The sequence below is a fragment of the Sminthopsis crassicaudata genome, chromosome 2, assembly GCF_048593235.1.
Source record: "Sminthopsis crassicaudata isolate SCR6 chromosome 2, ASM4859323v1, whole genome shotgun sequence".
Lineage (NCBI taxonomy): Eukaryota > Metazoa > Chordata > Mammalia > Dasyuromorphia > Dasyuridae > Sminthopsis > Sminthopsis crassicaudata.
Window position 1 is genome coordinate 383,088,829 of NC_133618.1, and position 16,897 is coordinate 383,105,725.

General features: G+C 35.5%; 1 protein-coding gene across 1 annotated transcript in view; it reads right to left on the bottom strand.

The window, feature by feature from the left end:
- Positions 1–4,666: 4,666 nt before the first annotated feature.
- The window catches only part of BDKRB1 (bradykinin receptor B1), a 32,210-nt gene continuing 19,979 nt past the window's right edge, over positions 4,667–16,897 (bottom strand). Inside the window, 2 exon segments of the mRNA XM_074291365.1 lie at positions 4,667–8,909; positions 8,911–9,175. Coding sequence (XP_074147466.1) covers positions 8,148–8,909; positions 8,911–9,165 — 1,017 coding nt within the window. The 5' untranslated portion in view covers positions 9,166–9,175 and the 3' untranslated portion in view covers positions 4,667–8,147.

Here is a 16,897-nt window from a genome sequence, read left to right on the forward strand (position 1 = left end):
AAAAAATTATCTGTTGATCTTTACTTGAATTCGTTTACTCTGTTTATTAAGCCCATTTATACTTTTTGGCTCTTCAGTATTACTTTGCATTTTAAAAATCTTTTCTTGCATGGCTATTCTTATATTAAGATGTTGAAGTGATTTGTAATTTATATATATTTATATATGCATATATATATATCACCTGTCTATCTCTATCTTTCTATGTATGTGTGTATGTATGTATGTATCTTATCTATCTATTAATTTTTTTCCTTTGATAGTTCTTTAACCTGGCTCATCAATAATTTAACATGCATTTCTCAAGAAATTTTATTCCTTTAGTTTTTGTTACAGAATTTCTCTATTGTTGTAAACTTTTAAAAAATAATTTTTTTTCCCTTCAAATACAGGAATAGTGGCAAGGACAGTCTTACCAATGGTAACTTAAATGTGTGCTGAAGCGGTGGGGGAAGTGATCTGTACTACTATACTTAAGGGTATAAGTGATGGTTGCTGATTTTTATAGCCCTCAAACTGGATATTAGGCATAGTATGCTGGATAGAATCTACATTTTCTCACAAACTAACAATTAAATTCTCAGTGGAAGCATTTATCTGTCAGAAATGGACAAATGTTAAAATTGGGGTTTAATTTATTGTTTTGCTGATTATGCTTACAAGGGTGATATAGAAAATGTTAATAATGCAGATTAAAATAAAAAGTGTTATGCACTGATTATTATTTTCCTGGAGAGTCCATTTTTAATCATTACTAGTCTACCCATAATATTATAGCTATAAAAACCTCAAGATGCTCTAATAATGAGTCCCTAGCTTGTGTTTCTATCTAGAATTTCCTCTTCTCAGTGATAGATGGGAAGAGAAAATGGGTCAGAATCTAGGGCTTACTCAAAACTGCATATCTAGTTAAGGAATACAGAATAATAAAACCTTTTATCTATTGCTCATCATTTGTCTTCTGTAAAAGCTCTATCCCAATCCTGACTTCTTACCTGCCTACTTCCCTAAATAACAATATTTTGCTAAAAGACATCCTGGCTCCTCTCATGTATATATGCTGTTCTCCTCATAAATGCTGCCTGTTGACTGAAACTCATAAATTTCAGTATATAAAGTTCTCACAACTTTTACTAATTACCAGATTTTTTCAGAGTTGGGTCCATTAACTTTTACATTAATAAAGTCTTTTGTAACAATAAAAGAATCTCTTTCAAATGAACCAGAAACCATAATTCTCAGGTACTTCATGACTGCTTTGTAAATATTAGTTTTGTGAATATAGTATTTGTTCAATGATTGTCAATTTCTTATCACTCATGTAACAAAGGGGAGAATTGATTTGGAGTTTTCTTGATTGGTGGTCAGCCTAGGCTAGTTAGAGTTTTGATGAGAGTGACTTATCAACTCCTCATGATTCTTTCATTCTGGTAGGCAGTTGGTTTGAGACTGTGAAGGGCGGCAGATTGCATTCTGAATTTCTAATGGTTCCTAGAGTCTTGAATGTGAAAGTACATTGAAAACTTGGCAACATCTGGAGTTTAAAGTAATTCTAGTGATCAGTTGGATTTTGGAACTGCAGGTTAGGTGGGTAGAATGGTAGCTCCAAAATTTAGGAGCTGTGATGAAGAGCAGTTGCTCAAATAATTGCTTGATTCTTGAACTATATGTATTGTTGGCCTACTGGCTGCTAGAAATTGAAATTATAGAATTATAGAAGCTGCCCCTTGGCAGCTATGGAAGGAGGTAGCTAGGTAGATAGAAGTTGGAGGTGACAAGGTTAATGCAGACTCTAGGTGTCTAAGAGGACAGAGCAGCATAGTTCCATTAGAACCAACATCCATAAATTGGTTGAAATTCCTTTTATTTTTATTTCCAGAACATATGCATACATACTTTTCAACATTCACCTTTGCAAAATCTTGTATTCCAATTTTTTCTCCCTTCCTTTCCTCTACTCTATCCCTTAGACAGCAAGTAATCCAATATATGTAAAACATATGAAATTCTTCTATATGTATTTCAACAATTATCATACTGCACAAGAAAAGTCAGATTAAAAAGGAAAAAAAAAAGAAAATAAAATGCAAGCAACAAAAAAGTGAAAACACTATGTTGTGATCCACACTTATTCCCCACAGTTCTCTCTCTGGGTGCAGATGGCTCTCTCCATCTCAAAATCATTAGAACTAGCCTGAATCACCTCACTGTTGAAAAGAACCACATCCATCAGAACTAATTTGCAAATAATCTTGTTGTTGTGTACAATTTTCTCTTTTTTCTACTCACTTCATTTTGCATCAGTTCAGGTAAGTTTCTCCAGGACTTTCTGAAAGATTCTGCTGATTGTTTCTTATAGAGCAATAATATTCCATAACATTCATATACCATAACTTATTCAGCCATTCTTCAACTAAGGGGCATCCACTTAGTTTCCAGTTTCTTACTATTAGAAAAAGGGCTGTTACAAACATTTTTGCACATGTGGGTCCTTTTCCCATTTTTAAGATCTATATTGGGATATAGGCCCAAAAGAAACACTGCTGGATCATAAGGTATGCACAGTTTGCTACCTGTTTAGGCATAATTCCATATTGATCTCCAGAACTGGAGAATTGGATCAGTTCACAATTCCACCAACAGTGTCCCAGTTTTCCCACATCCCCATCAACATTCAGCATTATCTTTTCCTGTCATCTTAGCCAATCTAACAGGTGTGTGATCCCTCAGAGTTGTCTTAATTTGCCTTTCTCTGATCAATAATGATTTAGACCATTTTGAAATTCCTTTTAAAAGTGTGTTTCATAATGGTTTAACAAACATTACCTAGCAGCTAGGTGGTGCAGCACCAATCCTGAAGTCAGGAGGAACTGAGTTCAAATACAGACTCAGACATTGGACACTCAGACCTGGTCACTGTGTGACCGTGGGCAAATCACTTAACCCCAATGCCTCAGCAAAAACAAAACAAAACAAAACAAAAATTACCTAATAATATTTTGCCCTTTAGGAAATACACCTGAAACAGAAAGACATCTATAGTCTTAGAAGGAGAAATTGAAACATAATCAGCAGATTCTATGAAATCAGGAGCTGCAGTCATAATTAAAGGCAAAGATGAATTCAAAAGCAGAAAGCATTATGAGAGATAAAGTGGGAAAGTGCAATACCTAAAAACTTCATAGACAATGAAATGTAAATGAATATATATTGAACAACATAAGAAACCAATACTTAAAGAAAAGTTAACAAAAATACAAAAGAAAATTGGGCAATAGGACAATGATAGTATAAGAGACTTTATGACTTTAGATAAGTCAGTCAGCTTTCCTCTTCTCCATTTCTGTACTTTCTCCCTCAATTTCAATCTTATCTATTCTCTAATTATCTTGAAGAAAGATTAAAAGGATTCAGAAATCTGATCATTAGGAAGGTTTAAGGTAGCCTATCAGGGCTTCTTAAACTTTCCACTCAAGACCTCTTTTTGCTCAAGAAATTTTTATGTGACCCCAAGTATACAGGTATACATAATAGATATACAAATCAAAATATCCTGATAATTAGTTATGAGCCTCCATATGAGGTCACAACCACAGTTTTAAGAACTTGGAGCCTATGTAACCCATGGCCTCATAAGTCTCATCATAGTCTCTGGTTTTATACAGGCTGGGAGCCTAATCCCCAAAGGATCAGTTTCTCTTTGGTTTGTTACTCCTTCCTCAGAGTTTTATTCCTGGGAAGTCTCCAAAATAAAGCTTAGGTGTAGCTTATACATAAGTTTCCCCAAGTAGGGGTAATAGGGTTTCTAATTCTGAAATAGTGTACAATAGGAACATCTGATATGTATAGCCTTTATTTTATGTACCATAGAAATTGCATAAGATGCAAAAGACTCACAGGAGCCCATGAATAAATACAAAAATGCAAAGCACTCAAGCCATTAGACATTTCCTCCAGACAACAAATATATGTTGAAGCTATTAAGCAAGCATTCTCTATTACCTCAAACCTGCATTGTCTGTACAACTCAATGGCTTTTTCTCCAAATAGGACAACATGCAGAAATTGTGTATATTATCTTCTTTTTAAATTTCCCAAGAAATTTCCACATAAGGAAATATTTTCAAACTCCACACTTCTCAATTGAGGATTATCCATGAAACAATCCCTAAATCTGATAAAATTTGATCTGAGGAGCTCTTATCTCAGACTTGTGCAAGCATATGTCTATCACTGCTTCATGTCTCTGCAACAATTATATCAATGTTCTAGCTATTATCATCTCTTGGTCAAAGAAAGTAAGATCTCAAGAATTCTAGCCTCTCATTTGATCTTGGAAAAGAAACAAATAAAAAAAAAAAGCCACCAGTAATTGGAGATCCAAGAACCTCAAATTACCCAGAAAAGCAGATACTGTTCATCACGTACTTCTCCTAAAAATGGCTATTTTCTATTCTTGAGTCAGGAATAGAGGATGCAGGAGAGAGGATAAAACCCCTTTTTCTCATACTCAGATCTAAAAATCTAAAAAAAGCCATTTTATAGATTGTCTTATAGATCATTTGAGAAGGGCAGTTTTTTTTTTTTTTTTTTAAACAGGAGTTTATTTCCAATTCTCAGCTATGAGTCTTAGTATTCCTGTTCACTGGCAACCAGTTAGAGGGGGTTCCCTGTAGCTTTTCAAAAAGATGCCAAGGGTATGTGTCTACCTCCTTCAACCATTCATTCAATTAACAAGCATTTCTTAAACACTTACTATATATCATGCACTAAGAACACAAAAATAAAAATGAAATTTCTTCTCTCAAGGAGCTTATATTATTTTTTAATAATAGCTTTTTATTTTCAAAATATATGTAAAGATAGATTTCAACATTTACTCTTGCAAAACCTTGTGTTCCAAATTTTTCTTGTCTTCTCCCACCTCTTCCCCTAGACAATAAGTTATCCAATATAGATTAAACATGTACAATTCTTCTATTTATATTTCCATATTTATCATGCACAAGAAAAAAATAGATCAAAAAGGAAAAATAAAGGAGAAAAAAAAAAAGCAAATGAACAACAAAAAAGCTGAAAAAACTATGTTGTGATCTACATTCAGTCCTGACAGTCTTCTTTCTGAATGCAGATGGCTTTATTGCAAATCTATTGGAATTGACTTGAATCACCTTATTGTTGAAAAGAGCCATGAAGGAGCTTATATTCCATTAAGGGAATTCTATCAGTTCTATCACATATGACATTTATAAACTAAAGACTAGGTAATTTGGGGAAAAGATACTAGTAGCTAGTGAGATCATGTAGAAGATAGAATTTAAATTGAATTTGAAAGGAAACTTTCTAGGAGGTAGAATTAAAGGGGTGTTAGGAGGTTGCATTCTAGGATAGGTTTGGCTTGTGTAAAGTATAGAAATGGGAGATATGGAGTGTTATGTTTGAGAAGCAGTAAATTGTCTAATTTGACTGGAATAGTTTTTGGAGGAAAAATCATCTATAAAAGCTATAAAGAGTCATTAGAAATGAACTGTGAAGAATGATGGGAAAGGACAATAGTGATCTGCCAGGGAAAAGCTGAGATGAACTTCCCTCTCCAGATTGAGTGAGAGAAAGTATTGAATCATATCTGATGGACTCTGGGGAGACCATATGCTGAAATGTGGTGAGATGTGATGCAGCCAAAACTTCCCTAGTCACCTTGAGGAGAATCATGGGCACTCTGAGACCTTTCCACTATAGTCTAAATGTGACTGAAATGATCTTTGTTACTGGGAAGCAGAGTTGCTCAGTCACTCATATGGTAATCTTCTAGGAGTTTTGATGTGAGTCTATTTGTTTTCTCTGATTAAACCTGTTTTTTGTTTTTTTTTTTTAAACTTTATGAGCTTTTTTTAGAAAAGCTAGTGACTATTCTCCTGAGGCTATAGATGTTGGATATTGAAGTATTTCAATTATCTGAAAAATTAATGAACCAGAGCAATGAAATGTCCCCCTTACCTAACAGTACTTAAACTACTTGTGTTAGAAGGGAGTCATAAAGACAAGAGTTATATTAGGAATATTAAAGCTGGAAGGAATTTTAAATGTCATGGAATCCAACCACTTCTTGTCCTCATCAAGCCCTCCAGTGATGGGGAATTCCTTCTTTCCTGAGATATCACATTCCACTTTTAGATAGCTCTAGTTATTGACATTTTTTTCTTACATAGCCAAAAGTTGTATTTGCAACCATTACCCACTGTTTCTAGGTAGTTCTTCCCTTTAAAAATACCTTAATTGTGTATGAAGAATCTAGCCAGGTGATGCTTTGGACCAGAGAAGGAAGGTCTTTTGAGCCCAAGTCCAGAACTCTTTTTAGCAAAGTCTGTCACATCTATTTTCTTTTTTAAGGGTCTGTAAACTGAAGTATTGATATGCATGTGTGAGACTCTAGCTAAGTGAAATGAGAAGAAGATATCACCTGCTTTCCTTTCTTCTACTTTATTTTATATTTTATTTTTAAAAAATCTTTTTGTTTTCAAAACATATGCACGGATAATTTTTCAACATTGATCCTTGGATAGACTTGTGTTTCAGATTTTCCCCTCCTTCCCCCCACCCCTTCCCCTAGATGGCAAGCATCTTCTATCCACTTTCAATAGCAAATGAATGGGTTTTGTTTTAAGGAGAGTTAGGGAAAGGGCTTTGAATCTGTTAATTTCATTAGTATAGAGAATTCTAGACTGGGAAATTCCTTTTACCAGTTCAGGTCAGCCTATTCTCTGAAACTCATAGTGTTAGAAAGTGATATACCTGAGAAGTTAAGTGGTTTGTCCAGGGTCACATAGCTAGGATGTGTCAGAAGTTAAACTTGAAGTCAACTCTCCCTGGCCCTAAGACCAGGCCTCTGTTCATTATACTTCCCATCAACATAGCGCTTTGTGGTTTGTAAAGTGCTTACCATGCATTATCTTATTTGTTTTTCATGACAATCTTATGAACTTGACAACAACCATCGCCATTTTAAAGATGACAAAACTGAAACTCAGAGATGAGTTGCCCCTATATCCTATAATTCATAATTGCAGTAGCCACAACTTATTTTGCTCTTGGGTACCAATTGCCATATAATGATGATAATTGTCATGGTGCTATTTTGTGGTTTGCAAAGTGTTGTGTGACCAAAAAAAAATACTTTTATTTCCATTTCACTATTATCAAGTCTGAGATTTAGGGTGTGGGGTGGGGTGTAGTTATATGTAGTGGCAAGGAAAGTGGCTAAGTCTGCATGAAAACCCAGGCTTTCTGTTACCAAGTTGGGCCCTTGACAATTCAAAGGCTTGCTAGAACCTGGGGTTGTCATCAAAAGGAGTTGCAACTCTCCATCTGAGGCTACAGAGCCAGATGCCTGTCAAGAATTGCTAGGACCACTTAAGAAGTGTTGGGATGTACTCTTATTACTGCTATGTATAGGTGAAGGGGTGGAAAAAAAATTAGCCAATGGCTATATGGACTGATATAGAATTTAGATTCAGAAATAATTTGAGACTAGTGGCTGAGTTAGCATGGAATACAATAGAGTGAATATGAAGGAGAACTATAGGAGCTTGAGAACCCTAAATTTGTTCACAGGTGTGAAGTAAGAAAAAGTCTTTTGTATAGGAAAGAAAGCAATTGTGAGGGAGCAGAGGAGTTGGGTTGGGTGAATTAGACAAAGAAGTCTAGTTTGAATTAAGATTGAGGTCCGTAGCCCAGCAGGTATGCAGAGACTTGGGGCGTGTGAGAGCTCTGTGTGTGTGTGTGTGTGTGTGTGTGTGCGTGTGTGTTGATCAAGGAGGCTATGGGTCAAGGAGTTGCTGTTGTGGGTTCTGGTGCTTCCTTCCTACACAGTAACATCAATAATAGGGAAAGCTGTGATGAGAAAACCTGGTGCTTTTCCATATCTGGATGGCATGTTTTTGACTTCCCTGTGGCCTCTATAATGGAAGATATGTGGAGCATTAAATGAAAGCAACTTTGCTATATAGAGAACTCCCTGACAGGTTTGAAGTGGGAAATGTCCCTTACCCAGTGAGAGCCCTTTTTTCAATGTAGAGAAGATAAAATACAACAATGAGACAGTCCTTCTAAAGTTTAAATGGCCAAATCAGAGGATTTTAATTTCTATCCTATGACTCCATTGGGATAGAACATCTGGTAGTGCATTGTTTATAAACTTCACAAACTCTGACCCTAAAAAACTTCCCCATAAAGACAAAAATCACTGGATTCAGGCAACTGTTGAGGAAGGCAAAGAAATTGGCAAAAATCAAGCCCAGGTCAATTAATTCTTCCCAAAAGCAGCCTTGGATAATTTTCAGCCAGACTAGGTATTCCAGAATAGCAAAGCAATGATATGGAGTCCAGCATATAATAAAAACAGTCACTAGGGTAAGGATTAGACTGGTAGCTTTAGTATCCTTTGTATTTCCTGATCTCTTTATATGGATCTTGGTCCTACCTCTCAAGGAGGTTATTATCTTTGAGTTGAAGAAGATGATGGCAATTAGGGGGAAGATGAAGCCCACCACACTCAGCTCAATAATCCTGATAGAATACCATATTTCATGAGGGAATTGGAGTACACAGGCAGAGATGTTCAGATTTGGGATAGTTTCCACTGACCGGAACAGAAACGTGGGGATACTTAGGAGGCCACCTAAGAACCAGATGAAAGCACAGATGATCTGGGCTTGTCTAGGGCTGCGTTGTGTCTGGTAACCCATGGTGTGGACGAGAATACAGTAACGATCCCAGCTGATGGCGACCACCAAGAAGATACTTACAAATAGGTGGGCCTTGATGACTCCATTGATGATGTAGCAAAGTGCATGGCCAAATGGCCACATGAACTTCTCCTGGATACTTTCTGCCCAGAAGGGCAAACCCATTGACAAACATAAAGTCAGATACTGACAGATTAGTCAAATAAATTTCTGCCACAGTTAGGTGTTTTCTGAGCAAGAGGAAGATAGATAAGGCAAATAAATTTCCTAGCAAACCAAAAAAAAAAATGACAGTGATCCATGGTGGTAGCACACGGTACAAAACATCCCAAAGTTCTTTTGTATCCATGCAGTAGCTTGTATTCTGGAAAGGGTTTGGTTCTGTTGAGATGGAAAATCCTGGAGGTATCTGGGTTGCCATTGACTTCAATCTAAAAGAAATTACAAATAAGAAAGTATGAATTTCTGGTGCCTCAACAAACAGAGGAGAGTAAACAAAAATCATTTATTCTTCCTCTCTGACACCATCCCACTCTACCCTAGTAAAGAAAACCATTTCTTTTCTGTCATAATGATTATAACAATCCCTTATAATTTTATTGTTCTGCAAAATGACCTTGTGCAATTATTGCGGTGCAGAAGGCAATGAAATATGTTGATAATGTGTTTGTATGTGCATTCTTTATTAAAAAAAAAATACCTGCATATACCTCACACCCTGATTCCCATTATTAGACATCCCTTTTTTCATAATAGGGAATTGGGTGCAATCAATTTGAGCCAGATAAATAATCTTCATCACTTAGATCCTATGATATTCTCTATATCTTGACTACAGACTCAAGATGTAGACTCATATAAGTTATATAATACAGTTGTGTGCAGCCCCATACACACCCAGGGAATATAGACATGCCATATGAACTACTACTGGCTGTTTCTCCCAGGAAGTAGGTAACCAAGCTTTTCACCCCCTCACTCTGAACACTGAATAACAACAAAAGCAAGTCATTTTGACATCTGTATTTCAGTGCTGCTCTGTAGCAGTGACCTCACCTAAAAACTTCTCCAATCCAGCTATGAGCAGAGTTGTTTCTTTTCCTCTCTTTCAAGTGAAAGGATCTGGAGACTTTCCTTGAGCCTGTCCTCAGTCCTTCTCAATCTTATTATTATTAATTATTATTATTATTAATATTATTATTATATTGCTACACTGGAAAAACTTTCAACATGAGGTTCTACTCTCTTGATAAGTGACTATCTTCCTCGGACTACCATTTTATAAAGGGACCCCCAACCACTGTTCTGTCCCTACTCCTTTCCAACTCTCCTGTGGTGTTTTCCCCAATTAGAATGTAAGTTCTTTGAAAGTACAGACTGTCTAGTTTGCTTATATTTGTATTCCTACTGTTTAGCACAGTATCTATAAGAGAAATGATTTGGGGAGATTCAGATTTCCCCTTTTGTTTTTATATTCATTTCTAGACCTAAGACTCTGAAGATTGAGTTAACCTCAATTCAGACCACACCCAAATGAGGAAGCCATTGTGTTCCAGTCAGATTTGGTTGAGAATAAATTCTTTGAAAGGATTACCCAAGGGTGGAACTAACAAAGTTCAGGTCTAACTCCTCATTATGATATTCATTCATTCTCTAATAATTAACCAATTAGAGAGACTGTGACCCTGGGGAACAGCCCTTTCAGAAGGACATATAAGTGTGAGCCTGCTGCCAGAAGTGTCTTTGATCTAAGAGAGACAGTCAAATGATCAACCTTTTATTAAATTGCAGGCATTATTAATAAAATGATTATATCTCTTGAATCTTTTAAAATGTCACATCTGATAAATAGTAAGTACTTTTAAAGGCTTTATCTATCAATCTATAATTTATCATCTATCTATCCATTATCTATCTACTATCTATTTTATCTCTTTACTTTCTATCTACAAGGTCTCCCATTTCATCCAGGACCATCTCCAGTCATCCTGATCTAAATCTGGGCCACAGGACTCAGATGTCTCTGGAGGGGAAATTGAGGGGAAATTGAGGCAGGTAAACTCTGCGCGTCCCTTCCTCACTTAAATTCAATTTATTTGCATGTCATAGCATCACATCCTGGATGTCATGATTCTCTTCAACAACAAAGGACAAACAACAATCTCTCCATAATCTATTAACTGCCTAGATTTATTATTTACTTATTTTTGTCACCTATCTTAACTATATTTCTAATTTATCTTCTACCTACTGCTACATTTTTGATTTAACAATCTGCTATCATGTATCTACAATTTAGTAGCATCTACTTATCTGTTTAATGTATCTACTATCTAATCATTTGTCTTTTGTTTACTGTATTGTATGTATATATCTGTCTATCTTTGATAACAGGTATAATGGAACAGCACTCTGATGAAGGGGAATGGTTGGGTTCCTAGCCGAGAACAAGAAAGGTTATTCACAGTTTCTTGAGTTGTTAGCTTGCCTCTACAAAAGTCTAGGCTCTCTGGATGAGATTCAAGAGTGAACAACTTGGAAATACACATTCAGAAAAAGAGAGCAAAATCGTTTGTGACAGCAGTCATTTACATGGAAAGCCAGGCTCTGAGGGTTTAAGAAATACCAGACCTCCCAGCTCAGTAGTCTGACCTGATTGAAGTGCAAATACTTCTCAGTAGATACTGCTGAATTAACAAACAATAAGCCTTAGGGGCAGCTATAGAAGCCTCAGCTTCTGGAACATCTTAAGGACAGTGTGGCAGTATGTCATCTTAGGTATGCTGATCTAGCCAGATCCCTCTCTGGGGAGGACAGGTTAGGGGGAAGTAGGGGCAGAGATTCTGCTGGCAGTGGGGATCTGAGTAGTCCCTAGTTTGGTTCCAGAAAAGAGAGGTGAGCTGAAGCTTGTAGCTGTTGGAGGGCCTGTAAGGAAAAATTGTTTGTGTTAACAACTTTGTAGATAAGGTTCAGGAGTGGAGATGTCACCTGATGTCACAGATACACATAGAATTCAGAAAACAATAGCACATAAAACCTTAAGCCTCAGATATTATCCCCCATAAGTTGGGACTAGAGCTTAACTTTAACATAAAGTTAACAAACAAGGAATAAGATAATAATAATAATATAAACAACAACAACAACAACAATAGTAACAATGCAAAAGACACAGAACCCAAGGATAGATAGCTACATTATAGTGAAATAAATTTTACTTTGAGGCATTAATTTATATTGTCTCTGAGAGAATTTAGGAGTCAGATAATTTCCTGCCTTATTGCACCACCTTCCAGAACTCTAATAAATTTGGGGAAAAAGTGATTTGAAATGAGTTCCATTTTAGATATATTGAGTTTTTGATGCTTTTGGGACTCTCCAGTAGATATGATACAGAACTGTAGCTCAATAGATATATTTTTCATTATTGTTGTTGTTTCAGTAGTGTCTGAGTCTGATGCCATTTTTTAGTAAATACTGGAGTAATTTGCCATTTTTTATCTATGGTGATAGGTGATAGAGAAGATCAGGGTTCAAACTTGGAAGAATATAGTGAAGTTAAAAGAGCAACTTTTACCTCAAAGAAAAAAGCAAAATGGTCACAAGCCCAAAAGAGTTTTTGGAAGAGCTTTAAAAAGGACTTTAAAAATCAAATAAGAGAGGTTAAAGAAAAATCAGGAAAAAAATAATAATGCAAAAAAATCCAGAAAATTATGAAAAGAAAGTCAACCAATTAGAAAAAAAGAGATTAAAAAACTTATGGAAAAAATAACCCTTTAAAAATTAAAAGGTGGGGGATGGAGCCAAGATGGTGGAGAGGAAACATCTTTTTTTGTGCTTTCCTCATCTCCCTCAACTTAATAGCAAATCAAGCTTCTGTACTGGTTCTGGAGTGACAGAACCCACAAGTATTTGTAGTGTAACAAATTTCCAGCAGAAGATAATTTCAAAGATCTTCAGAAAAGGTCTGGTTTAATCTGGCACAGAGGGAGGCGGGCCAAGCATACACAGTGTAGAGACCTAAGATAGTGTAGGCTCCATGTGTCAAAAAATCTTCCAGGAGGAATCTACAGCAGTGTTGGCTACTCTGTCCTGGTTGCAAACCAGTAGATCAGCAGACTAGTTATAGGACGTCCAACAAAAATACAAAAGGCAAATAGTGAGCCCCTAAACCCCAGAATTTTATGGTGCCTGGTCACACCCACCCAGCACCAGAAGTTAGTCAGCACTGACCCAATACAATCACTGTTGCTTGTAGAGGGAGCTTGGATATTTTCCCCTTTGTCTTAAAAGAAGACCTCACCTTTAAAAAAAAAAAATGAGCAAAAAAGCAACAAGAACTCTGACCATAGATGGTTTTTATGGAGAAAAAGAAGAACAGTTTCTAAACCTCTGAGGACATTAAAAGCAGATCATATATAAATTGATCCCCAACTCACAAGGTTCTTTGTTAAGAATTCAAAAAGGATCTTAAAAGAAAGAAGAAAAATGGGGAAAGGAAATGAGAATTTTGCAAGAGGGTTTGGAAAGCCCCCCACAAATTATCTGAAAAAAAACTCTACAAAATAGATTTAGTGAAATGGAAAAAGCATATAACTCCTTCCAAAATAGATTTAACAAAATGGAAAAAGAAAACAACTCCTTGAAAAATTTAAAGTGGTAAGGGAAGCTAGTGACTTTGTAAGACACCAAAAAATAATTAAAATCAAAAAGATGAAAAAATAGAAAAGAATGTGAAACATGTTAGAAAAACAACTTACCTGGAGATTGGATCAAGGAGAGACGATATAAGAATTAGTTATGATAAAAAAGAATAGAAACTACACTTCAAGAAGACTGAACTGAAGTTATAGAATGAGAGGATAAAACAGAAAAGGAAAAAAAAATCTATTGAGCAGTACCTGAAAAAGATCCCAAGGAACATCCCAAGTCAAGGATACTACAAGCAACTAGAAAAAGCTATTTAAAAGCTATAATCAGTATAAGACAAGGTTTTGTAGCTTCTACATTAAAAGACTTTCAGAGGACATGGAACAATATATTCCTAAGAGCAAAAGAGATGGGCTTGGAACCAAGAATAACTTACCTAACAAAGCAATGTGTTATCTTGAATGAAAAATAAAAGGCAGAGTGGAGAGGGGGAGGGGAGTTTAATGAATGAAAGGACTTTCAGGTATTTGTGAAGACCAGAATTAAAAAGAAAATTTGACCTACTAGGCTCAGAAGAAATATAAGAAGGTAAATACTAAAGACTAATTATAAAAGCATTTAATAAGGTAAAAATCCTTACTTCTCATATGGGAAAGTGTTAACTTGTAACTTTTAAGAATGTTATCATTACTTAGGTAATTTGACAAAATATGAATACAAACAATAAAAAAGATGAAAATACTATGTGATCCACATTCAGTCCCCACAGTTTTCTTTCTGGGTGTAGATGGCTCTCTTCATCACAAATCTATTGTAATTTGCCTGAATCACCTCATTGTTGAAAAAAGCCAAGTCCCTCAGAATTGATCATTGCATAATCTTGTTGCTATGTACAATGTTCTTGTGGTTCTACTCACTTCACTCAGCATCAGTTCATGTAAGTCATGTAAATCTCTCCAGGCCTCTCTGAAATCATCCTGCTGATCATTTCTTATAGAACAATAATATTCCATAACATTCATTTATTCAACCATTCCCCAACTGATGGACATCCGCTCAGTTTCCAGTTTCTTGCCACTACAAGAAGGGCTGCCACAAACATTTTTGCACATGTGAGTCTTTCAAAGGGAGGGATTCTTAGAAGTAAAGGCCAAGGAGACAAAGGCTAGGAGTCAATTATATGTTTGAGGAATGTGAGAAATGGATGGGAATTCATTTGGTTTCTATAGTTTTGAAAATTAAATTGGAGAAATGAAACAAATTGGAAAATTGAAGCCCACAAGGACATCAAAGAATAATCAGGGGTGGAGATTTTAGATTTGAACAGGGGCCCTTGGAACTTTGCCTCAAAGAATGTAAGCTATTTTGGGCAAAGACTGGCTTTTGTAATCTGGACGGTGGCCAGAGATTTGAAAAAAAATCCTTTCTTCTTTGTTCCTAACCCTTCATAGTTATCTTCCCTTTAAGAAAGTAAGTAAAGTTCTCTGGGGGCAGGAACTGGCTGTATAATGAGAGAAGGAGATTCACATTCTGTAATTTCTGCAACACCCAATTAGTGGAAAATTAGTGGAGGGACTTGCTCTTCAGAATAGGGAATAAAACACTGCTTTTAAGGTTCCAAAAGTGTATCTATTAACCTAGGTATTCATTCTAGAAAGAATGTAAAATAAATTTTTCCTGCATTCATCAGTGAGTCAGTGGAGTTCTTTGTAAGATATTTTGCTTCTTACAAGGAACAATAGGGTAAAAAGAGAGGAAAGGAGAAAAAGATAAGATGGATTGATAATTATAATTTTTTATAAATTCGATAAAATTTGATAAATTGATAATTATAACTTTGAATATAAATGGGATGTACTTATTCATAAAATGGAAATGAATAGTAGGATGAATTAAAAAAACAAAATCCAACAGTATGTGGTTTATAAGAAACATATTTAAAAGTGATAGATATCTATTAGTGTTAAGGACATCATCATTCTTCCATTCATCCAGTTTTGCAATGCTGGTGTTATCTGTGACTCTTTACTCTTATTCATCTCACATATTAATCAGTTGTAATATCTTGTAATTTTTATTTCCATAACATCTCTTGCATATATCTCCTCTCCACTAACATAGATACCACTCTAATTCAGTCTTCACCATTTCATCCCTGGACAATTGCAAAAGCCAATTTATCTTCCCTAATTCTTATCCCTTATGGCTATTAGACTGTGAACTTCTTGAGTGCAGATTCCTTTTTGTCTGGTTATCTTCAATAATTAGCACAGTGCCAAATATATAGTAAGCACTTAATAAATGTTTGTTGACAAATGACCCTACTTCAAGCCTTTTCCCTTCAATTTTTTTCTTTCACACATCTGCTGAACTGATTTCCTAAAAATAGGGTCTGACCATGTTGATTCCTCTACTAAATAAATTTCAGGAGATATTATTATCTCTAGGATCAAACAAACTCTGACATTTAAATCTTTTCACAAACATTCCCAAGCTTCTTACTTCCTACCTGTATTATGAGAATTGTTTTAGAAACATTCAAGTAGACACTATCTTAGAGTTCACAAGTAGATGAGCTAACATTTATTAAGCACCCACTATATGCCAGGCACTGTTGTAAGCACTTTATAATTATTCTCATTTGATCCTCACAACAATCTTGGGAGATAAGTGTTCTTGTTGTCTCCATTTTATTTATAAGGGAACTGAGACAGAGTTAAATGATTTGCCTAAGTTTGTATAATTAATAAGTGTCTGATGCTGGATTTGAGCAGATCCACTGTTTTGAATTTAAGTTTCTAGCATTATGCTTTTGGAGATTTCTGAGAGAGTAAGAAGCTAGACAAGAGGAAATACATGATCATCTTGCAACTATATGAGTTCTCTAGTTCCTTCTTTCTGAGACTTGGATGGGTTGCTGCTATTACTGCTGCTTTAGCTAAATAAGTGATGAAATGACAAAGAGACAATTAAGAGCTGAGAGTTATAGTTATTGAGATAACACAAGCATCTTGCTGAGACATCTTCTCCTCCTAAATTTTTCTTTCTTTTATTCCCTGAAGGAAAAGAAGTTAAGGGTGAGGTAGAATGATGATAGAATGTGAAAAGCTGATTTGGCTTCTGAAGCCAAGCCTGGCTATTTTTTATTTTTATTTTTATTTTTTAATCCAAAAGGGCTGTTTCAATTTTTGCTCACTGTGTTTTTGTTGCTATTTTGTACTTTCCACCCTTTTATGTAAAAGAAAAACTAGAGTTTTTCTTAAAAAACTCACTATTCCACATCTCTTTAGTTAATGCTAAAATAAAAGTTTGGATTTCTAAAAAGGAAGAAACACTTGCTTTAATGTGTCTGGAGTTTATGGAGGGAAGATGACTAGAGTGTGATTCCATTTGGAAGTCATAAATGTAATGAAAGCAACACTGAAATGATATCAGAACTGCAAATGCAGAGAAAAATTACTGGCAAAAATATAAATTTACTCATATACCTACCTAGAGGATTA